General features: G+C 40.0%; 1 protein-coding gene across 1 annotated transcript; it reads right to left on the bottom strand.

Moving 5' to 3' along the window:
* Nucleotides 1-1,632: 1,632 nt before the first annotated feature.
* On the bottom strand, nt 1,633-25,799 carry LOC108596270 (protein turtle). Its single transcript, XM_033294979.1, is given in 14 exon segments — nt 1,633-3,892; nt 3,894-3,941; nt 4,630-4,650; nt 4,652-4,700; nt 4,901-5,018; nt 7,695-8,108; nt 12,276-12,359; nt 12,759-13,113; nt 13,115-13,623; nt 13,893-14,163; nt 15,933-16,174; nt 17,148-17,430; nt 21,082-21,203; nt 25,280-25,799. Coding segments are annotated over 14 exon segments (4,797 nt in total). The 5' UTR covers nt 25,743-25,799; the 3' UTR covers nt 1,633-2,074.
* Between the last annotated feature and the right edge of the window lie 267 nt (nt 25,800-26,066).

Raw genomic sequence — 26,066 nt, 5'->3', positions numbered from 1 at the left:
TGTGAAAAGTGTGTCGAGAGTTCGAGAGTTGAGAAGTAGATTTGAAGATTTGACTGGCGCACCTTGTCCAAAAATCAAAGTGGCAGCACTAAAGCATTTAGTTGTACTTACTTATGAGCAAATTAATGTTTAATTTATATACTTGTTCACTTAATGTACATGCCATTTAATGTAGTTTATATATATATATATATATATATCTATGTTGTATATACGCACGTATCTATAGATGTTACAGATACAAAAGTATATATATATATATGCTTTTAAAGTCTTCACTTAACGTGTGTTCTATTTAATTTTTTCGCATTTTTTGTTTCATTTCGTTTAATTAAAAGTTAATACATTAATACGCATACTGTAATTGTATATTGTTTTTTTTTTGCTTGATTTTAATTTTACTTCATTTTTGTTAATGCTCAATTAATTAATTCATTTCATATTAGTTAACATTGTGTGTGTGTGTTTGTTTGTATTTGTTTGTTTGTGTGTGTATTGCCTACTCAATATAAAAATCAACTTATTTTAAGATTACTCGAGTAACATTCACATTAATCGAAATATGGCATATCCATAGAATTTTATGCATGGTCAATCAAATCAGAAACCATTTCGACAAGCGCTCGCCATTAACTGGAACTGGTTGGTAACTGCAATCAAATTGGCTTCATCATAATCAAAAAACAAAAGCGAATATCAAAATATCGGTTATGGGCAGGTCGACAAAAAGATTATGTGAGATCATTTCAAAGATTTATGCGCTGTCAACGATTAATTTTTCGTATTATTAGTATAATTTTTATTATAATGCCTATTAATGTATATTACATACACACACACGCTTGCTATCTCGCTCTCTATCTCTCTTCTCTCTGTTTAACGCTCAATCTCTCTCTTTCATACGTTCTGGCAGTGTTTTGGCGTCAAGTTGTGTCAAACCGTATTCCGTACATTTGGTTGATGTTCAGACAAGTTTACTCTATATATTCGAACTGAAAACAAACGCTGAAGTTCGAAATTCGAAAATTCGAAACTAAAAATTAGAAATTGAAATTTGTTTGAAATTAAAATCAACCCCCAAGCCGCCTAAAAATTCTAACGCTTCTCCAATTACCGTTTGGTTCGTCAGTATTGTTTATAACTATTCATATCGCTAACGAATCATAAATTGTAACTGCAAAAGGAATTGCGGGATTACTTTAACTTTCGTTTTTTTTTCATAAATCTTGGTTATTAGTTTATAATTCTCATTTGTTGCTTAACAATAAACATATTTGCTTTTTTTTCGCTCTGTGTGTGTTCGCTTGCAATTTAAATATTTGTTTTGAAACAATTCGCTATATGCAGTGTTGTTGTTTTTGTTTTTATCGAATTTATTTAAACACTTGTATGCGTTTTTCTTTTAGTTAGTTAACAACTAAGACTTATATCTAATATCTTGCTTTTTATTTAACGCTAGATACAATATAACATAATGTGGAATTTTTATAATTGATTTCGCATTCTCAATCAGTGTGTGTTAGCTAATTTATTTATTTATAAATAATAATTTGTATTTGTGTGTGTGTTGGTTTTTTAATATTATATGTATATATATATATATATATATTTAAATAATTGCTATAGTTTGTTAAATGATTTAAACGTTTTGCACGTCGTTTTAATTCTTTAATATTATTTACAGTTATATAAACGTGGTTGATTGGTGTCCTTGCAATTGTTTTATGTTTTTTTTTTTGTTTTGTTATTCGTTTGCCAGCATAAAATCTACTAATTGTTGTTGCGCTTGCCTAAATGACTTCAAATACTAGTAGTTAGTTAGTTAGTTTAAGTTAGTTCGTAATCACTGGTAGTCACTAACTGCTAACAGACAGACAGACAGACAGTGCCCATTGTAAGTATTTGCTTATGCTTTTCATTTCATTTTTTGTTTGTGATAACAGCTAATCATAAGTTTTAAGTGTTTAATTTAAATTTACGTGTTTTGTTTCTTTTGATTGCATTTACTGTAACTGCTGACGCGTCTACTAACTGATGCTGAGAGGGGGGGTGGTGACTGGGTGGGGGGCGTTTATTAACAAACGCTCTCCATCTCCGGACCGCCGGCTCGCTGCAGTGCGACGCGCTTGCGATGCGCATAGAACTCCTCGCGCATCGCTTGGAGTCGCACCTCGACGTTGTCGTAGCGCGGCGGCAGATTGCGCAGCTTGCGTGCAGCTGTGGCATGCAACAAGCTGCCGCTGAGCGGTCCCAGTGTATGATGCGAATGATGCTGATGCTGATGCTGATGATGGGGATGCAAGTGGGAGGGGGGATAGTGTTGCGTGTCTATGTGCAGATTGAGATCATCGCGCAGCAGACCCAAGCCCATGCTCATGCCCATGCCCATGCCCAGGCCCATGCCCGTGGGCGTTGAAGCGCTTGGCGTGGGCGTGGCTGGATCGAACTCGTAGTGCCCATCCACGCTGCCCACATCCACCTGACACGACTTGGGCAAATTGCTGTCGGTTGCCGCATTCAGTCTTGAGATCATTTGCAGCCAATGCGCCATGCTATACGGCGGAGTAAGACCCGCCGCCGCAGCTGCAGCCGCTGCCGGACTATGCTGCAGATAGTGCGGCGCATAGTGCGCCTGCTGCAGTTGTCCAGGCACGAGGGTTTGCGCCTGCGCCTGCTGCCCACTGCCAAAGTAGGCGCTGTGCTTGGGCGGCGAGGGCGGCGCGCGATACGGCGGCAGCAGTCGCCACTCGCTGGTGCTGCCCGGATGATTGGAGGTGTTCTTGGAGCCAAAGCCGCTGCTGCTGCTGCGCGACTCGGGCGACGCTTCTAGAGCGCCCACAGCGCCGCTGCTGGCGCCACGCAGCGACAGATTCAAGTCCGGCAGCGGCGACATTAGCTCGTGCTGCTGCTGGCGATTGAAGAGACGCGCATAGTGGCGCGGATACCAGCGCGTGCGTGGGCGGTAGCTGTGGTAGGGCAGCTGCGCCTGCGCCTGGTAGTAGTTGCGCCACGAGGGCGGCGAGGGCAGCTGCAGCGGCACAAAGTGTTGCTCCAGCCCGCTGCTGTGCTGCTGCAGGCGGCGCGTCTCCTCCTGAATGGTGCGCAGCGAGGGCAGCTCCTGCGAGTGGTAGCGATAGCGACTGAGATTGCCGGCGGCATTGAGCTGTGAAGTGGGCAGCGAGCGCTCCGCCGAGTGCGGATAGACGCTGCTGAGATCGCTAAAGTGCGTATGCTGGCTGGTCAGCAACTGTTGCTGGTGCTGCTGCTGTTGCTGCTGCAGCTGGCTGCTGGCTGGCGAGCTGGAGAAGATGCGCGAGACGCGGCTGGGCGTGTACAGACTGCCGCTTATGGTGTTGATATGCAGCGGCGCGCGATGTTGCAAGTGCTGCAAGTGTTGCTGCTGCTGCTGCTTGTAGTTGCTTTGGTGCAACACGTTCTGATAGCGCGCTCCACTCACAGCATTGTCATCGAAGTAGTTCTTATTGGTGGCGCCGATTTTGAGCAGTCCGCCCAGGCCTTGCAGCAGGCCGCGCGCCGAGTCCGCAGCGGATTGCAGACTCAGCTGACTGGAGGAGGCAACGAGTGGGCGTCGCCAGGAGGCACGCGCTGTAATGAAATTGCGGCGAGATAGAAATCCGCCATCGTCGCTCGAGGATTTCTGCGAGACGTTGCTGTTGCGTCGCTCGAACAACGCGCCATCCACCAGGTCAATGCTGTTCTCCAACGCCGCCGCTTGGCTGTGGTCGTAGCTCAGCTTTTCGCCGCGTCTTCTTGGGTCGCCCTCGTCGTGGTTGTTGTTGTTGTGGTTTTGGTTTTGGTTGTCGTGTAGATTGGGTGAGCTGTAGATGGAGTGACAGTTGGTGCAGCGGTCAGGTGGCCAAATCCAGTGCAAGATTGCGATGAGTATGGCGGTTAGACTTGATATTCGGGTTTGTTTGTACCTTGGGCAAAGATGATTAGAATTATTAATTAGATCAAAGTCCACTTTAGCGTTGAGTTAATCAACTCAAAAATTGTAATTAAAAGTTAACCAAATTGACTAGAAAATATGAAACTGATTAAACTTAATAAGCAGCTTGTATTAAATTTTAAAGTGAAACAGAATTAAGTGAATTCAAAATGAAATTTGTAAGTAGAAAAATTTTAAAATCATCAAAATTGAATTAAAAGTTAACCAAAATGGACTAGAAAATATGAATTAAATTAAATTAATAAGCAGCTGTATTAAATTTTAAATTTCTGTTTCACTAAGTGAATTGAAAATGAAATTAGTAAGTAGAAAAATTAAAGCTTAACTAAATACTATAAAAATTATAGACAAATAAGCACAAATTAGCTAATGTTTATAAAAAATATAAAGCGAAATTAAATTGAATAAAATTGTCTGAAATATATTAAAATGGGAAAATGAACGACATAAGAAAATTCGACACACTAAACGGAAACGCAGCAGAAGTTTTGAGCTTTTGTACTAACAAAAGAGAAATTAAAAGTAAAAAAAAAGGGTAAATACAAGCCAACAATATAATAAAATAAATTGGCAACTTTTATAAGGTACTAAAAAATAGATTTGTAATTGAACAAACTAAAATGTTGAACTATCATTGAATAGAGAAATAGATTGCTTACGATTTTGATTATGACAGGATGGACCTGGAACTATAAAAACGCTTTCATAATCACGATAATGTTCAGTATTGCTAAGTAGTAGTAGTAGTAGTAGGCAGTAGGCAAATAGTAGTAGATTTGGTAGTAGTAGTAGTAGTAGATTAGGTGCATGGCGTTTACCAATCATGTGTGTGAATTCAATTTGAGAGACAACAGGAGAACGTTTCAATTTTTAATATAATTTAGCAGGATAGCCAAGAGAGTTAGTTATGGTCTATATGGTGATACTTACTTTTTTAAAGGCACTTGACCAGAGGAAATTGAGCCCGTACTGCGTTGGTGCATATTATGATGATTATTGGCAGCAATATGACGAGCATCCGTTATCCTGCAAGCTACCATGTTGAACTCTGTAAACGTATAATTTCTAAAATTAATTTGGCGTGCAGCGTGAGCCGTCCGAATGCGTTAAATAAAATACAAATGCAAGTACAAGTTAAGTACAAGTTGCCAGCTACCAAGCACACACTACGCTCTAGACACGCAAATGTTTAAGCCAAAAATCGGTTAAAGCATAAACATATACATGTTACTGTTACATTATCGATATACATTACATAGCATAGAGAGAGAGAGTTAACTACAACCATTTAGAGTAAGCTCATTGCTCATTGTTAATTCATTTAATTGTTATGGAACAAAAGCAGCCAAAACCGGCCTAGGCCAGTCAGTCAGCCAGCCAGTTATACAGACATAGTTGTGGATCGATTATATATATATGTTGGGGTAGTAGGCTTGGCTCGACTTGGCTCGGCACGCAGCTTATGCCAATTTGCATGCTAGACAATTATTGATGGGCCGCTTGTTGTAGCCATAATTAGCCATTTACTAGTTAATTACTAAACACACACACACACACACACACCCATACACAGTGAAACTAGAGACTACTCTATAGATATTTTAAGTATTTGGGTTTAAGCTATTACTTTAAGTTGCAATTAGTTTAACTAACTATGCAGCTATCGAACGGACACACACACAGACACGCACACACACACATACATGTATATGTATATACTATATGCGCTAGTATGTGCTCTTCGCAGTATTTTATTTAAGGAGCGGGGCTACGTAATGTGATTAAAAAAAATGTAAATGACACATGAAATGGCTTTTGAATGAACGAAGTAGAACGAACGAAGAAGAAGAAGAGAAGAAAGACAAACAATTGATTATGTTAAATAACGAAACAAATGATAATTTGCTGATAAATGACAAAACATAAATTGTGTGTTCAAGTTTAATTGTGTTGTCTTGATTTTGACTTTGATTTTTTTATAGTACGCATGCCCTGAATTTATATTTTAGTAGTTTCTTTTTTGAATATGAAGTATGCGCGACGTTGTGCTTAATGCTTATGCGAGAGATGTGTCGATTGTGTATGTGTGTGTAAATATATTTGTAACTGTAAGCTTAAGCTAGTAAGAGAGGTAGAGAGTTTGAACTGCTTGACAGTTCGTTTAAACTTTGTATGTGGTATATATTTATTTATTTATTTTTTGGGCGCACGACATCGATTTATTTTAACTTACCCAGCTGCAGATTTTTTCGAGTGAATCGTTGGGTTAGGGGTTTAAGTAGAGCTGATTCGGGGCTATAGCGCTAACCAGTTGCATGCACAAAGGAGATTTAGGCTATAGCTTCGTTTCGAAATCTAACAATTTGTGCATACAAAGGCAGCTTATAGCATTTGACCTTTTACCTTTGGCTTACGATCGTTCAACGTAGATTTTTCATATTTTACCAACTTTGTGCGTGAATTGTTTACAAAAAACGTCTGCCCAGTATTGTACCATATATATATAGTATAGTATATATATATAGATTTTACGTCTGACTCTAAGCTATGCTAAATGCCTTTATGCTCACATGAACTCAGCCCTGGGCAGAAACAACGACGATTTGGCCAAGAACATGCTTACATTATAATTCGATAAAGCTAAAGGCATTTATTGGAATTTGTATTCAAAAAAATTGACTTTAAACTTTTTTCTTTGGCTTGTTGTTGTTTGTGTTGTGTCACGTGTTTAGCTAAATAAACAATATACAAATCATAAAATAGAAATCGAACCAAATATAGAAGAACGCATAAGTTTAATAACCACATTGTTTACCCCCAGGGTATGGAAAGATTTCGAGTTCATACAGTTTTTACTCTCACTAAGGCCTAATGGTTTTAGTTTTAGTTTTAGTTTCAGCTAATTCAGCAACAGTTAGTTATATAGTTAAGACATGCGCTTCTTTAATAGAAAAGTATATAATAAGTTTATAGCAACAAGGCAGCAATATGCAGGAATTTAAATGCTCAAATCAAATGTATAGCGGGTTATGGTTAACAATTCAAATTTGCAATTATAAAAAGTAGGCGGAATTTTTGTAGCTAGGCTGGGGTAAAGTTCGGGTTCAACTAAATAGTAAATTAAAACGAACTGAAAATCCAAACAGAATTGAAAGCAAAGTTTTTCTTTTGTTTTCACAGCATTAATTGAAAATATTTACGTTTTGGCCAAATTGCAAAATCAACTGAATTTGCACAGAGACTACAACAGAAAATACATTAAAGGCGAATACGCACAGGCAAATAATTATGTAAAAATTTGTAAGGCAATGCAAAATGCAAAATGCCTTGCGGCTGCTGCTGCTGCTGCTTTTGCTCTAATTTGAGCAAAACAAATCGAATTTAAATTTCAAACTTTTTCATTGTTGCAGCAAATCAGAAATCAGAGCAAAATTTGGAAGGAGTTGTGAACTTTAAACTTTGTTTGCATGGCAATGCAGAAAACAACTTTTTGGCCAATTGGTAAGTTACTAATTTAGTAGTAGTAGTGTGTGTTAAGTAAGTTAGTAGTCAGTAGTAGTAGTAAGTATGATGTGCAAGCAAAAACAAAAACAATTGCCAAGTTGTTAATTTGTTGTTGTCGTTGTTGTTGTGTTGTTGTTGCTGCTTTTGGCATTTGCGTTAGTTTCGTTTCGTTAGAAAAACCATTTCAAGTGTGTGGTAGAGCTTTTCGCCTCAGTGTTACCTTTTTCCTGTTTTCGTCGTTTACGTTTATTGCAAATTTTTACGGCACAAACCGATAAAATGATCGCAACAATAAAAAACAGGATGCCCCCAACGACGCCGGCCGTTATAGCTTTATGCTTGACCCGCGCAGGCACCGGGAACTTCACCTCATCGCTGGACTCGTACGACTTTTCCGAATTGGCCAGCACGCGAAAATAGTAGGTGCGTCCACCCACCAAATTCTTGACCAAATACTGTGTCTCCTCCGGCCGTATCTGGCCGCGATTCAGCGTCTTCCATTCCGCATCCGTGCGATACTTGATCGTATAGAATTTGACAATGTGCGCACGCTCCAGCGGCGATTGCCAGGTGATGAGAAAACCATTCGAGATCTCAGTCACCGACACGTTCCTGGGCGGACCAGGCTTGGGACCTGCGAAACACACAAAACAAAAGTTAATAACAAATCATAGTGCATATTTTGTTTGGGAGGTAACGAATTTGCAAACTTTGTTGTTGCTGGCGTCGAGTCGAGATCGAGGTCGAGTGAGTTAATCCTTTACTTTTTCTTTCTAGCTCAGCTGGGCTTGACTTATGCATGAGCAACAATATGCCTGTGGGTTTGGTGCTAAAAACGCTTTTAATTATTATAGACTGTTGAAACAGATGCGTGTTCGTTCGTTGGTTCGTTGGTTCGTTTTATTTATTTTTAGCTTACAAAACGCGCTTTAATTGCGTCAATTTCCCCAGTGAGCGAACGAACGAACGAACAGTTCACCTCGCCCCTCTCGCAATTACCAGTAGCCAAATGCCAGTAGCTTGTAATAAGTGCAAGGCATTTATTATGACGCCGTTTGCCTGTCTAAACTTCTCACTAAAAAGCGAAGAAGAGCAAAAATAATATATACATCATATATGTAGTACCTACGCTTGAGTCTCTCTCGCTCTCTCGCTCTCTCTCGTGCTCATTATGTATGCATGTATGTTAATTAGAAATGCTTTTAAAGAGCACTCAAGAGATTTGAAAGCGCATATATCAAAAGTTGATTATGCGCGCATAGTACTGAACATGAAATGAGCAAAGCAAAGCAAAGAGTTGTCGCTGTCTGTTCTCTTTTGTTGTTGTGTTTATGAAAAATGTCCGCAGATTTGACATAATCCAAGCGTACGAAGTGACAAACATAAAATGCAAAAATAAATAAATAAACAGGCAAAGCAGCAAGCAGGCAAAGTTTAAATGAGTTGGGTACAGCCACACACACACAGACACAGACACGAAGAGACGCACACAAAGAACTTCACACGGTTAAGTAAATGTTATTTATGACTGCAGCAGGAGCTGGAGCTGCGAGCTGGAACTGGAGCTGGTTGGCCGGCAGTAAAGCTGCAGTCGGAGCAAGGAAGCGCTCATAAAAGGCATTACTTAAACGCATTAAAAGCTATGGCCTACACACAGACAGGCAGACGGGCAGGCAGGCAGGCAGGCATACGTAGCGTATACGCATTACGTATACGCACTCACGTACAGTTAGCGACTTGCAACAGCCGTAAAATGTCATTGTAAACAATGAGCGCCCCGCACTTTAGCCTAACGAATGGCTGCAACCTGTACAGCTCTATCTCTCAGTCTCTCTCTCCCTGTCTCTCCCTTTGTGTCTCTAGAGATAGCGGCCAAGAAATGTGCGCGCGTTAAAGCTAAATAACGAACAGCAGCTCCTGCCATGCCGCTGCTGCTGCTGCTGCTGCTGCTAAATAAATGTGCACTAAAATAAATAAATGTGTACGAAATTGTTAATAATAATACCTTGCAGTCGCAACTTGGGTGGCGAATAAACTATCATGCCGCGCGAGTCGGTGTGAAAGTAAATGTCAAAATACACTAAGGGGTCTGCAAATAAAACAAAAGCACAAATTGCTAAACAGAACAGAAAAAACACAAAATGAAAGCCAAAACCTATTTAATTTCTAAAGTGCTGCAGTTTAGATACAGTGTGCAAAATAATAGTAGTAACCATAATGCCAGTAGAGTCATAATGATAAATAGTAGTTATATATTTATGTAAATTAAATTAAATTTCTTCAGTACTGCGCTGCAAGTTAAAATATATATTAAAGTTGGTATATATAAAATGAAATTTAGCTTGAGAAATTTGCGCGCACCAACATAAAATAAAAACTAATGTAATATGAGCGCATACAAAACATATATATATAGCATACTATATATTTTATTTGTTGGCAGCAGAAGCAAAAAACACGCGCAGCAGCTAAAAACACAAGCTGGGGGCTGGTGCTCCGGCAATTATGACAGTGAAAATGCATTGAATATTCATAAATTCCAAACGAGTGAGGTGAGCACTTTATGTCCTACGTACGTACGTATGTGTGTGTGTGAGTCTTTTGTGCTGTGTGTGTGTGTGTGTAATCAGCCTTGACATGCATTGCTTGTTGGCTGTAGCGACTGCCATAACTTTTGTTGATTTTATTTTATTTTTTGTCAGTTTGTTGGGTTGGCGGGGGTTGGGGGGCCAAGTGTATATAATGTTGCAAGTGTCTGCTATGTAATGTTGTTATTAATTTTTAAGTGCGGCGCAAAGTGGCTCACACACACACACGCACAAGTTGGCAATTGTGGTGGCTTAAAAAATTAAATCAAATTTAAAATGTTCTGTGCTCAAAAAGTTATCAAACAAAAGCAGACGTCAAAATAAAAAGGACAATCTAATTGCTTTGCTGTTGTTGTTGTTGTTGCTGTTGTGGGCTATGCTGCATATGAGAGCGTGAGTTGGTGCGTATGTGTGCGTGTGTGTGAAATGGTTGGAATGGTAGGGCTGCTATTTAATTTTCATATTTTTGGTTTGCTTTTGCTTACTAGCGCCAAAGGTACACACGTACACGAAATCCAGGGTTGCATTACACAACACACAACGCAATTTGGCTGTTAGTTGTTCGCTGTTGTTGTTCGCTCTTGTTGTTGTTGCTATAGTTGTTGTTACTGTTTCTATTTGGCAGCTCCATTGCTGCTGCTGTTGTGGCGCCGCTGCTGTTGTTGTTGTTGTTGTTATTGTTTAACATACGCGTGCGCCAAACGCACAGAGAGACACACACAGCACACACACACACAGCAAAAAAAATTATATACGCGCGTGTGTGTGAGTGTGTGTGTATAAAGGACACTTATGCGAGTATAATAAATGCGCTAAATGCGGAGCAACGCTTACAACTTGTGTGTGTGTGTGTATGTGTGTGTGTAAAAGAGAGCGCAAGTGGGCATGGCTAGGTAGGGAAGAGGAGGGCAACATTACTGTGCTACGCTAGAGAGAGCGAGGTATAGAGCGCGTGAGCGAGAAAGACTAAAAAATTAACTATTATCGTAAAGCGGTTGGAAAAACACGCAACGACGACAACAACGGTATTCAAATTGCCGCACCTACAAAACGCCCCAATGCCCCACTGTGCACACACACGCATATAATATGTATGTGTGTGTGCGTGTGTGTGTGTGCGTGGTCGTCTGCAAGTCTGCCTGGGTGCTTGTTAAATGTGGCCCGGCATTTGGTAATACGCTTGTTTAAATTACACTACGCTGCCTGCTACTGTTACCATTGCTATTGTGTGTTGCTGTTTTGTTGTTGGTATGGGCCGTTTGTCATATGACCACGACCTGTGTGCCACACATAACACAATGACACACCAGTATACATATACATAAATTGTTAGTATCGTGTGTCTGGTTGCTCTGTTTTCTGTGCCCTTCGCACACTGTAAAAAACAGTTTCAATGAATTTAAATAATTAAAATGATGGGACAAACTGTTTTAATTACTTTGCCAGCGCACACACCCACACACATAGACACACACACACACCACACACACAAATATGAGTGCAGCATGCTGTGTATGTAATATTCACATGCCTGCGCATTTTGCCTTTGTTAAGCACTCGCATATGTCGGTTTTAGGCCCTGCAAATTGTGGCAATAACCAGCGGCATAGCTCGAGCTCGAGCTCAAGCTTCGGCTTGGGGGTTGGGGCTGGGGTTGCTTTGGTTTTGTGGTTGCGCCTCTGCCTTTGCCTTTTTGGCTGTGTGTGTAATTGCTTTGAGCATTTAATTGTTGCCTTTTCTTCAGACTACCTGTTATTGCTGCCAAGAGCGCCCACAGATTTTATACGGTATAACGGTATATACGGTATGCAATTACGCATACGCTTGTAGAAAATTATGCAGCTCGGGTTTGGAATTAAAACAAAAAGCGTCATTTAATTTGTACCCTGCGCTACTTATATACAAAAATATATAGACTAGGGTAGCCTCAAATCGCATGCATATGTATAGGTTAGGAAGTGAAGGGTGTATGTACATATATCGTAAACGGCAATATCGTAAATTGTATATTACAACGATTGCATGTTAAATAACTGCGGCATATCGTACAAATCGAATATCGTAAGCTGAATATCGTAAATCGTAGCTCGTAACTTCTTCGACGCCTTTTCTGCTCTCGACTGTTTTCGCTTTCTTAGCCATTTTTAGTTGCATTCGCTTGGGTTTGTTTTTAGTTTTTATAACTAGGGGTACTAATTTATTTTTAGTCTTACCAGCTTCATCTGGCATTAGCTGAAAGAAGTGATCGGGCGGTTGTGTTGCAGCCTTGACATTACGTGGCGCTGCCGGAGCGTCTTCTATTGAATTTGAATTTTTACCTTGTGGGCAGCACCAAGAAAAATTCAAAATTCAATGCGCGTTTCATAATTTTTTTTTTTTGATTTTTTTGTTTTTTTGATATATTGAGCGCATGATTAGTATGAGAAAGTTAAGTTACGAGTAGCATTTGTATTCGTTCGATGAAGATTCGTGATAAAAGAGAAGAAAAACGAGAGAAAAATAAGAGCGTTATGTTAGAGCCAATCCAAAGATATTTCTTTCTTTAAGAGACCACAGTGTGCATCTCCAAATGGTGCAATAGATTTGTTTATGAATTTAAATATAACACTTAAACGATTGCAATGAAAACAAGAAACCAAAGCAAAAACCGCGCTAAAAGCTTCGACAATATTAAAGGCAACGAGACGAAAACTCACCCAGTGTCCGCACAGTCATCACCTTGCTCATCATGCCGTCGCCGAGCACGTTGCGACCCACCACCTGAAACTCGTAGCTGGTGCCCGAGTTGAGGCCATTGATGGTCACCTGCGTGCTGCCCGAGGGTGTCACAGATATCGTCTGCCAGTCATTGACGCCCGCCTCCCGATACCAAATCGTATAGTCCTGCTTGTACTCGGAGCCGCCGCTATAGCCGGGCAGCCACTGCAGCGTGATGGACGACTCCGTGGCCTGGCCCGTGATGTTGTAGGGCGCGTGGGGCTGTGTGCCCTCGATGACCAGCTGCGTAACGGCCATGAGGGTGGCCACCTCGTTGGAGACCACACACTGATAAGTAGCCAAAGTCCTCGCGCCGCAGATTCTCAATGGTTATGTTGCCACCGCTGATTTTAACTCGATTGCGCTGCGAGTCGGCCAACTGCTCGCCCTCCTGACGCTGCCACTTGATGCTCGGACGTTCGGTGCCCTCCGCCTCCACCGCATCGCAGTGCATTTCGACGCTGTCGCCCACCTTGCGCTGATAAAGCGTCTCCGGCTCCACCGTAAATGCGGGTGGCTTGCGTACGAGCACCTCCATCGAGCCCGAGGAGCCCTGTGTGCCCTGCGCGTTGTATGGCGTGCAGGTGTAGCGTCCCTGGTGGTCCTCGTTGACGCGCGTAAAGAGCAGCGAGCCATTGGCCATTACCACAATATCCTTCATTTGATAGGGCTCCAGCAGTCGCTTGTCCTTCGTCCAGGTGACATACTGCAGCTGTGGACTGGACTTGATGTAGCACTGTACGACGCCAGCCAGTCGAAACGGCAGATACTGCACAGTGGGTGTGAATGTGACCTTGGCGGGATCTATCCAAAAAAAAAAAATAAACAGCAATAAATAAATAAAGTGTTGAGTACGCAAAAATGTTTGGCATCAATTACAATATGTTTATGTTGAATATCGTAAATCGAATATCGTAAGTTGAATATCGTAAACCGAATATCGTAAGTAGTGTATTGTAATTAGTTGCTGCCATATCAAATTCTTATGTTTTACTTGCACTAGTTGGCAACTAAGTCAATTCTTAGCGAGGTAATGTTAACTAGCGTCAACTTAATCGGTCTGAAATACTTACACTCCACGCTTAGATAGGCCGAAGCACTTTGTGGGTCGCCTATGCCGTTGGTCACCTCGCACAGATATTGCCCCGAGTCGTCGGCGCTGATGGGATTGATGATGAGTGAGCCGTCCTTCCGTATGGTGACACGTGTCTCCAGCGATGCCACCTCGCGCACTGGTGAACCCTCGCGAAACCAGCGCACGGTCACATTGCCAGGCATGGCCTTAGCCTCGCAGGAGAATATCACCTTTTCGCCCTCGAGTTTCGTTTGATTGGTGGGCGGCACCTGTTAAAAACACACACACACATAGATCAGCATATATACAGATTTTTTTTGTTGGTTGGTTTTAAAGGCAGCTGACAGCTTAGAAGTATTCGTTACGTTTTTTTCATTTTTTTTTTTTTTCTGTGGGCTAAGCTCGATTTCAAGTTGTGAGCACTGCGTTTGGCATGCGTTTTGGCCAATTTACTGTAGATTTTTTGGTTATCCTTTGGGCCATTGGGCGTATGCGCTGCTGCGCACACTTGACAGCTAATTTTTTGCGCCAGACGTGTCCACACAAAGCCAAGCCTGTCATATCGACAAGCACAAATTTTTTTCTGCAGGTCTCTTCTTTGTCAGTCAACTGTCACAATTGAGTGATGAGGGGGGAGGACGACATGTGCCTTTTTTTTCTGTTTCTGTTTGTGGGGTAATTGCATGAGTGCATTTAACTGTTAAATGCCGCACGAATGCAAAAGTCTGGCGTTTAAATGAGCTTTAGTTATGACTAAATTGATATGGGGTTGACAGCGCGCAATTGCTTGCTAAATGGCCTGACTCTAATTTCCTTTCACATATTGATTGCAAGTGCAGCTACACAAAAAAAGGTCAAAGTTCATGTCAATATTTTGTGCGCTGTCGAAACGGCAAAACGCAAATGCATTAGCGGAGCGTGCGCAACAACAATTTACATATATAGACATTAGTATATAGCTGCATTATATATGCGCGCTGTTCATATTCGAAGGCGGTACCCACACAACAGAGTCCGAGCTCCAAAGCAGCGCCCTAGCGTGCTTGACTGTTATATATATATATAGCGAGCATATATCTGCAGAGTGAGAATTTAACTTTAATTCAAATCAGCAAAAAAAAGCGCCATAACAATACACTGCAAACAATTAAATGCAACTCTAGTATACTGGCTAGATTAGAATTTATATTATGGGCATAGGTGGCAGTTGTGTGAATATATATTTGTATAACTAATTGTAAATGTAACATATCAGAGTTGAATATATTATATAATATATGACGTTCAGATCTTGTATTTTGTTGTTATATATAAAACAATATATTAAATGAATTAAATCATTTTATATTGTTAGTTAATTCTTTTTGGAGCTTAGTATATTAAAAATATATTTTATATGAATTAAATCAAATTTAGAGCGCATATTATATTATTAGCTAATACTACATCGAGCTTAGTATATAGCAGATATATGTCTAAATAGCGTCTAAATTTAATGTTATGCTTATTTTCTGCTTTGCAGTGTATGCGCTGTATAAATAGAGCTCTTTTTTTTGTTGGTTGGCACAAACTGGACCGGCTCGGCGTTTCCGGCTGAGACTGGTCGAATGACCATATTAAGTATACGCCAGCATGGCGCGGCGCTTGTACTGTGCGGATTACCTTGCACAGCGCGCATATGCGGGTCAGTCCAGCTGAGCAGCACAAAAAAAAGGCAGCAAAGTCGTAAAAGGCCAGCGCCATTTTGCAACCCCCACTGCATAGTGTGTGAGGGGTTGGGGTTGGGCAAGTTTAAACGTGTGTGGGAGTGCTCGCTTTTTTTGTTGCTTGCCATTCTTTTTTATGGTTTAATGGCTGCTGATGCTGTTCTGTATACTTTTTGACACTCAAGCTGAGTTGAGAACAAAAAATATATTGCATGATTAGTTTGCTTGCTGCGCTTTGTTTACAGCGACAGTTTTTGTTGCATTTTTTAGCTGCTTGGGTTTGTTTTCTGTTTTTTTGTTTGTATTTAGTTTAATTGCATTTAGGTTTTTACCATGATTACAGCGCCGCCCGCAATTATAACACGGGCCGTATGGGAGACTTGTCCCTCACCATTGCGTGCAATGCAAGTGTATTCTCCGATGTCCTCGTGCCGTATGGTTGAGATCCGTAGCTCGGTGCCGTCATTGAATATGCCCACTGTGGGCGATGGATCGACTGGGTTCGCATCCTTGTACCATAAAATTTCTGGTGTCGGTGTGCCATCGGCCTGGCAATTGAGTATAATTGAATCACCTGCAATGGCAAAAAGTAAAATCAAATGAACAAAGGGCAGGCAGCAAAAGAAATGTGCACACAAAGCAAACGTTGAAATTAATAAGTTAAATGCGGGGCAATTATGACGACGTTGCATGCAGCACACACAACAACAAGAAAAGAATGGGCGAAAAAATTGCATGTCTGTTGCATATTTGCATTACTACGAACATTTCCGCTCTATTATATGCCTGCCAGGCGGGCTAACTAGGCGTATACGTATTTGTGCTTTAGTGTCGCCATTTGTAGCAGACAATGCCGCACAACAGGGTTGCCATTGTGCCTCGCTTTTGTGTTAGCAGCCAGCTAAAGGCGGACGAAGCCTTTCGTTGTCACTGTTGTCTGATTTATGCGATGCAGCGCCCATTTTCGCTTGACGCATTTCCGGCGCACTGCGCTGTCCTTTGTTTGTGCCACTTGAGTGCGAATGTGTGTGGCTTTGGCAACGCGTTAACATTTTAACTTTGATTAAGCGGCGGAAATTCGATTTGCACACACACAGATACAGCTACAGTTATATGGGCAGAGTGGGCGAGCACTCATAAAGCCTTATCGATTTTCTTTTGAAGTGTTCGAAACGCAAGATGACAAATGAGTGCGCATAACTCACAAGCACAAGCAGCAGCAGCTTTGGCTAGAAACTATGCCAAACACACACACACACACACACACAGCTACAGTTACAATTTTTTTTTTTTTTTTGTTTGATTGTGCGCCATTATGACGCATGAGCGAACGCTTTGGGGTCACAAGCGTAGCTCATTTCAAGGTGACAAACTCATTCGTGGGCACTGCAACAAATTGCCGGCCATTTGACACATTCGAAACTGGGGCCGTGTGTCCGTCCAGGCAGCGCCCTGAGGGAAATCTCGCAACTGACAACGACGCGCTCTTATTTATGTGTGAGCTGTGAGCTGTGCGCTCCGCTCTGCTCTGTGTTTTGTGTACTCACCTAAATTAACATATATTATATCCTCGGGTGTGACGCTAAAACGCGGCGGTGCATGTACATCTAAGTGGAACCATGTACCGTTCTTATGCTGCTTGGGATCGCGGTTCAGGAACACGACCTTGCACTCATACCAGCCCTGATCCGACTCCCTAATGTTGGTCAGATTGAGCGATGCCGAGCCGAATGGCGAGTCCTGCGAGACGCGCGACACGCGTCCCTTGTAGCCCTCCTCGATGTGCTCCGGATAGCTTTCATACCAGATATATATGGGCAGATCGGAGCCCTATATACACCAAAACCCAAATATTAGAATAGAAATATTATTTATATATATAGAAGTTGTAATTAAAAGACTTAAACTGTTGATGTTTTCACTTGTGGCAATTACATATACAAATTTTATTATAAACAAATATATGTTGATATATTATTAAAGATGCATGCAATTCACTACGACACAAACAAAATAATATTAGTAAGTAATAATAATAGCACAGCACACCTCAGCGCAACTTTCTTTCTATGTCCTGGCATAACTGTCAGAAATAATTTCATTTGCGACACTGACAAGACACAAGCAACAAACACAGGCGGCTTATGGAAATTGACATTTGTGGTTCAGCGTAAAAAATAAATAAATTTTCGTGAAATTGCCAAGCGCTGCCGCAAGCAAAGCTCTCATAGCATAGATACATTTATTATTGCCGCTGCTGTATCCTAGAGACAACAGCAACAACAATAGCAACAAACGGTACGTGCCACAGCTAGAGAGCATTGAGTTTGTGGCATGACAAACTATAACAATCGAGCTTAGATTCTTTTTTTGCGTATTTGAATTATTTATAATTGAATTATAGGCCGGCCGAACTTGTTTTTAATTAAGTTTCGCTTTGATTGCAAAGCAATTTTCAATTTGCGCTCATTTGGTTGACGTGCGAGCATAATTAAGTGCAAAACTAATTGCTTCAGCTTAAATAACTGATAGACAAATTACGCATACGCCTAGTGGAGGCAGCAGCAAAATTAATCAATTTATTTTTGCGCAGCGAAAGAGAGAGCTAGATCGAGATTAGTAGCTATCTCGCTTGTACAAACTTATATACGAGTTTGTTTTAATAATTTTCTCTCGGTTGAAAGATGAAATAATTTGCTTTGGCAGCACACACACAGATAAGATGGGGGCAGGAAGGAAGGTACATACGCTGGCTGGCGCTACAGCTGTTAGGCTTTCATATATTTATTAGAGCGCAGAGATGAAATTGAGTAGGCTGGCTGGCTATGGCTGGGGCGGAGACTGTGACTGAGACTGAGGCAGCGTCGAAAATTAATATTCGCATTTGCAAGAGTGTCATAAGTTGACTCAGTAAACATTTTTCCGCTTAATTTATTCAGTAGCAATTAATTTAGATTGCAACTAAGGCAACCATGGACGGACGGACGGACGCACGGGCGAGCGAGCGCCGCTTGTGCCTTGTGGGAATCGAGCGCATAAAAGTAGGCAACACAAAATGTTTGCGCGCCGACTTTAATCAACAGCGAGCAAAACAAAAGCAGCAGCCGTCGACCAACAAAGGCATAAATTGAAAGCTCAAGCCCATGTTAATCCCACTTTAATTCGTTCATTTAGTTTGCTGCAACGCCATATGCTTAAACATGCGCTACTCTATATATGTATGTGTGTGTGTGTTGGTTTTTATCGCAGCCAAACATAAAGTTTCCTTTTTTGCAGTACTTATAACTTTGCTTGGGCATTAAAATTGCTTGTAAAACTTTTCAACTTGGCACACAAAAAAGCCAAACGACGTTATCACGACCACAAACAGTTGGATTCACACACACACATACACACATACATGTGCGTTGACTGCATTTCTGCTGACGTCAAGCGACCTCGAAGGCACACCACATTGTCTAGCTCTACTTATACTTTATTATCCTTGCGGTTTTTTCTTGCTTTTTGCTATCAGGCCCAGCACTGGCACTAGCCATAAAGCCAGTTTATGGTTTAGCCTTAGAGCTGCTTAGGCCTGCTACACATTATGAAATTATTTAGTTTCTTTGCTTTGCTTAAATGAAACTATTAAAGTTTGCTGAGGTTACTACTGTGTCTACTTTTGTTTTTATACTGCTGACATGCAAGAGCGAGTATAACGGTACTTTGGCATTTATGCTATAACAAATAAATAAAAGCATATTTTTTATTAAATTGTAAATAAAATATTTATCGTTTGTTGTGCGCTATGAAAATATTTGCATAATGAAATTGCATTGCGGCGTGTGGTTTGCGCTTGTTTTTCTGTTGCTATATATTATTCTTTATATATGTTTTATTATTTTTTAGTTTGCTTGCAATGGGGGTAAATAATTTGCGGCTTACAGCCAGCAGCTACGATTTAAGGTATTTGCAGTGCGCATTTGTTGTTGTTGTTGGATTGTAAGCTGGTATTTATAGTGGAAAAATTCGATATTTACATCGAGTCTTATGGAGTTGAGGGAAATATGTGATGTGATGTTATGTTCTGTAGGCAGTTGTTGCAGTTGCAAGTTAAATATTTTTAATCTAGCCAGCCAGGCCAGAGCCAGCTGAGCAGCAGAAAGTTTTTGTTTTTGCCTTCAGCTTACTTTGGCAACTCTGTTTGTTGCTTTTTATCTGCAAAACATTTGCATAATTCCGCCAACTCCATACTTTAAACTTTATGCTGATAATAATGTTGATCTATGGAAATTTGTGCGTGGGCTAAAGTTGCGCTAAAAAATGAAGGAGGAGGACTTGAGAGTAGTATAAGTGTTTGAGTGTGGACTACATTTGGTTTTTAAATTGCTTTTTTTTGTTGTTGCTAGCAAAATTATCGCGTCTAGCTAAGTTTAGTTAGTAGTTGAATTTGTTAGCAGTGAACAGCTACGATTTTATGTAAATTGCTATTTATACTAGATATAATGGTAAGTTATATTCAATTTGCAATTTGCGTACGAGTAATTTGCACGAGAAATGAAAGCAGTGAGTTGGTTTTGGTTTTGGTTTTGGTTTTTTTCTTCTCTGTCGCTCTCTTTGGTCTGATTGTAAGAATTTCAACCCTTCTTAATCGAATTAAACTCTTTTTTATTACTTAATGCCGCAAAAATACTTTTTTGTTCGTAAGTGTTTGACAAAATTGTGTGTAAAGTTTTTTATTTGTGATTTTTAGGCGCAACGAATTCTTCGCTAACAAATAAATTTAGTCACGCAAGCAGCTTAAAGCGCAAAGTGGACAAAGTTGCTCTTTGGTTGGTTGTTGAAAGTAAAAGCGCAAAGCTATCGGCGGCGGTGAGCAACTTTAATTAACTTGAAAACAATAAATTAAATATATACCATATATAATTGAAATTGCAAACGAAACTGAACTGAACTCAACTCAAAATAAGCCAATCGAGCAGTACTCTCTAACGATTATAATTAAATTTTCCATGTCAAGCTAATGGTTTTATTTTCGTATAGTTATTTGTATAGACAACGAATACAACAAGAGCATTAACAATATAATTTGAAATTTGCATAACAAAAGCGCCACGCACTGTGCGTAGTTTTATTAAATTAATAATAATAATGCGCACTGACAAACTTTGGTTATGCATTTAAATTAAATCAAAAAAAAAAAAAGGAACAAAATGAAAGCTTTAACTAGTTTAAGGGGATGCCCACATTAAATCTTGTACTTATAGTAAAAGTTTAAAAGCTTAAAAGTTTCAGACTTTAGACTTTTAGTTGCTAAATATATAGAGTATAGTAGATATTTGTTTATATTGTTGGGTATATAATTGTTTACGTGTCGCGCTCTCACTGTCGACAGTTGTCTGACTGATTGACTGTATCTTACTTTCTTTAGCTTTTTTGCGTATCAAACAACAATGTAAAAAAGAGAGTTTAGAGAAGAAATGTTAACATGTGATATCGTACCGTTTCGCTCACCTTCTTGTCCCACTGCAGGACATATGGCACCGGATGATCGTTGGGGAACTCCACATGGCAGTTGAACACGACGCCCTCGCCCAAGATGGCAGTGATGTGAACGGCATCCTCTGCAACAAAGAAAAGAAAGAGAGTACTATGAATGATGAAGAGAGTAAAAGAGTGATGTTAAAACTTAACAGATTTTACTCGCAGTGATCCTGCTAATTAAGAGAAATGACATATACAAAGACTGCAGTTAAGCAGTATCAAGATAAAGTCGTAAACGTCAGATAAACATCCAGAAGATATACTCAAGACAGGGTCAAGAAGACTAAATAACATAGTAGATTAACAAGCAGAATCGTCAAAGATATCAGAGCTAACTACCGTACGTTAGGTCAATGCATATTAAAGACAATAGTAAGAAGTAAAGAATGTTTGGCCCTGAGTGAGGAGTATACGATATCACATTTTTTCATATAATTACATAAGTAAATTAGAGAAAGTATCAAAACATTGTCATACCAAATTAATATAGAGTATAATATATATTATTTGTTAATATGTTCATATATTAATTAGTATATATCTAACTTGATTTGAAATTAGTGGCTCGCAATAAAGTAATATGGATTAGTCAATTCTATTCTAATAATAAAGTGGCCTCTCTTCAAGTGACTCTCTTCCTAATAAATAACTTCTGCATAATAAAAAATTCATATAAACTTATATGATTGATTGCTTTGATTTTGATTTTAATTTAGAATTCTTAAATGGAAATAAGTGGCTAGTTAATTAGTAAATTCTATTATATTATTATTCTATAATTAGAACCAATAATAAACAGAGTCATCCAATAATATTATTGTTATATTTATTATAGAATAATAATAAAATATGAACATCTTGGTTATACATATTTTCATATATTATTACTATACTGGTATAAATAACTTGATTTGAATTTGATTTCCATTTAGAACCATAAATTAAAATTAGTGGCTCGCATTAGTTAATTCTATTCTATTATATTCTATAATTGGAGGCTAATAATACACTAAAGGCCACACTTGAAGTGACTCTCTCCCATTTAATAGTTCTTCATAATAAAATATTCATAAGCACTGAATTACTTAATCTAGGACACTCGACTCGATTTAAAGCTTCAGCATTGATTGAAGGCTGTCTGCTCTGCTCTGCTCGGGAATCCTCAAGCTCACACATGCGAACGGCTAATGGCCAGGACAACGCATTGCTATGCGTGCCGCAGCCATAATACTGTTAATCTGAGAGCCGCCTCTTGCTACAGCGTTGCATGCCACTAGTTGTAGTCTGTAGTCTGTAGCTGCGGCCTGGCTGTCAAACTGATTCTATTTTTACGTGACATTCAGCACGATTTACGTAGTTGGGCCTGACATTTGGCCCCGTTTGTAGTATCTGTTGGGTCGGTCGGTCAGCACGTTGAATTTCTTTTATGTTGCATAGCTCGGGCGCTCTGACTTTCTTTTTTTTTGTGTGTGTGCGCAGGACGCACAGGTGAGTTTTAAATGGAATCGTTGACAAGCACATCGGTCACATGTCAAGTGGCCAGGGCCATTGACTGATGTTTCCGCCTAAGAGCGCCGACGAGCGGCGGCAGCAGGAGCGAGCTATTCATTCATTCATTGACGTTGACATGAACTTTTCAGCTGACTCTTTGGCCAGTTTGGTCAAGAGACAAAGAGAGAGAGAGAGAGAGACAATGAGCGTGGAGAGCTGCTGCCTGCTTGGCGCCTTTATTACTTGTAGCCGAGTTAGCATTTGATTAGCGCTTGTCATGTCTGTGTCCAAGTGTTGACTCGAACGAACGTGCTGCCACCGAAAAGGACAACAACAACAACAAAACATACACGACAACAACTAAGGACTTGCTTTAATTGCGACAAATGGCACTTGAGCTGACGCTCAGTGGAGTTGGAGTTTGCTTGCCTATTGATTATAAATATTACACTTGAGAGTGCCACAGAGAGAAAAAGAGAGAGAAATTGAAATGAAAATATTTTTGCATATTTTACAAGCAATATAAACATGTAGACAGGCCCGCGCGCCACAAGTCACATGTAGGCTAAAAGCTGACAGCCAAGGACTCGCACAACAGCTGCAGGCTGCTCCTGCTGCTGCTGCTGCTGCTGGCCAACAGTCGGTCCAGACACTTAATCAGTCACTCACTGGCGTCACACACAGTCCTCCCCGCCTATCTCTGTCTACGCTTCATTTTATGCAGCAAACGCTTGTTGACTTTGGCATTTGCATAAATTTTCTGTTAACTTGGCCAGAGAGAGCTTAGGCAGCATTTTTGCGCACTCAAAGTACAGCCGTGCGCCTAGACAACATGAAAAGAATGAGAAAAAAGCTAAAAAATACTGCTGCTACTGTATGTGTGTGTGTGTTAGTGTGAGTGTATACTGTACAGTCAGCACACACTTGTGCGTTTATTGCCCTTTTATGCTGCTGCTGCTGCCTCTGCCTCTGCGGCAGACATGTCGCTCCCAGACACTCGAGCTCTGAGCTCTGAGCTTGGCAGGAAGTCGCTGTGAGTCGCTAACGTTAGAACTTCCTTGCTCCTGCTCCTGCTCCTTGCTGCTCTGTGTGTTTTATTTCTTTGTGTCGCGTCTTTTCATTGCATTAACATGCAAAAGTGGTCTTATTATTTCATTAAAAACTATGTACATTTCTATGTCTGCCACTGCTTTGAGGTTTTGCTTCAGTTTTGACAGCAGCAGAAGCCACAAGCATGAGGCGCTCGTTTTGCTAATTTGAAGTTGCGGGTTTTCGTATTGTTAAATATATAACGAATTTCATAATTAAAAGCATTGATCATTCTAAATACTAATTGATAACATAAAGATTGCCATACAAGCAAGTAAGTTTTAAGTTTGAATTGACAAGTGCCAAAATTTGCTTAAAACTTTCTATTTGTCAAATTGAAGTTGTTTGTTGGCTTTAATTTTAATGACAAATATTTATTAGAAATGTTCTTGTTCTATTTATTAAACAAAATCCAATTTGCAAACATTGTATACAAAGCTGCATAATTCAATTGCTGATTTATGATAACTAAAACTAATGCTGATATGAAATTGATAAATAATGTGGCTTATGTGTTTGGCATCAAAATACTGAAATAAATAATACGAACTACTTAATATTTAAATTATGATTATCCAGCTATTCTAATATGTAAGTATGCAATTTAGACTTGCTGTCTATGCTGTTGATTGATTGATTAGAAAAGTAACTAATTACTATTTGATTCAATGCTTTTGTTTATAATATTTGCAATATTCATACTTGACTCTAAGTAAATTTAGGCTTTTAAAAAATACTTAAACTTATTTATTTTACTTTACTTTATGTTTATTATATATGTTTAGCTTTAACTATTAGTAGCGACTTTTGTTAGTGTGCAAATTGCAATACAAACTGCTTAAGCTTTAAATTCTAATACACAAGTATTCATTTTAAAGCTGCATATACACGATATATAAAAACTAAAGCTTAATGCTGTCTATTCTTTGCTGGAAAAGTTTCTTATTTTGCACTTCCATTAACATTCATTTATATTTATTTAAATTCTAGTATGCAAAGACTTAAACCCACAGAATCTTAAGCTAATGCTAGCTTTAGTTTAATTGTTTGCTATCTTCCTAAAATTTATATGCTGCTCTTATTGCACAATTATAATCTGCAAGCAATTAATTCACAGCTGCATAAATCTGCTCAGAACTAATGCTGGACTATTGCTCGATTGCATGCTTGAACCCAAATTCTTGTTGAGTATTTTTGTATATGCAGGCCAAGTAGCTAATGCTAACAGCATCCGCCCCGCCCCCGCCCACGCCCCTGGCAACTGTCAAATAACTAATTGCCAAATGTAATCAGCTTTCTGCCGCACCTAAGCCGCTTATTGTGCACCATTAAATTTTATATATGTGCTCTGCTCTATGTAGATGTGAGTATATTGAAATAAAAATCTAGCTGAGCGCAGCATCGCATATAAAGCCGCACACACATACAGACAAGCACTCATGTGTGTGTGTGTGTGAGCATCAATCATTGAAAATTCGTTAGCATTGATCTGCTCTTATGCGATTTGCACACTAAGCCGCAAAAATTAGAAACTTCTCTATATGTGGAAAAGTATTTTGTAGTATTTGACGCTTACCTGGTATATTGTGGGCTTGCGCATTGTTGGCCAGCAGCAAGCAGGCAATTAGCCAGGTTAGTATAATTTTCAAAGTTGCTATTGGTATTGAACTTTTACTGCTACTGCTGCTGCTGCTGACGTCGACGTCCGCGGCGTCGACGTTGCTGAACGCGTCGTGGTGTCTTCTGCTTAACGTTGTATGCAGTTTGTTGTTGGCAGCCGTTTTTGCCTGCAACTTGGTTGTGGCTGGAAACGTTGTAGCTGCTTGTGCTGAAATATTGAAGGCGTAAACAGCTCTTGTTGTAGCTGTTGTTGTTGCTGTTGCTGTTGCTGTTGTTGTAACACTTTTGTTGATTGCTTGATTTGAAGTTTGCGTTTGCGTTTTCGTTTTTGTTTTTGTTGTTTTGCTGTCGCACGACGAACGCGACCGGCTCAATGCCCGACACCATCGATCTGACCTAGGGTCCGCACACACGCCCATGCCTCTGGTCCCATAGTCAGTGCCGCCCCAACGTGTCGTTTCTCACATGCAGTGGCGTCATCTGTAAATACAAAATTCAATTTCAATGCGCGCGCGTTGACAAATTAATAAGCAAAAGTTTTAGCGTAACACCCGAAAAATTAGGCAGCTAATATGTTGTAACTACAAGGCGCAAACAAAACTGCTCAACAAGCCCGAAAGCCCTAAGACCAAAGACAAAAGCGAACCCTATGCAAACACACACAAAACTTTTGCTCAATAAAAGTTTTGCGCTTTTGTGCCGAAACTGCAAAGATGCGTGTAAGTGTGTGTAGCAGATATGCT

The sequence above is a fragment of the Drosophila busckii genome, chromosome 2L (genome assembly GCF_011750605.1).
Source record: "Drosophila busckii strain San Diego stock center, stock number 13000-0081.31 chromosome 2L, ASM1175060v1, whole genome shotgun sequence".
Taxonomy (NCBI): Eukaryota; Metazoa; Arthropoda; class Insecta; order Diptera; family Drosophilidae; genus Drosophila; species Drosophila busckii.
This window is presented reverse-complemented; position numbering and strand designations above follow the sequence as displayed.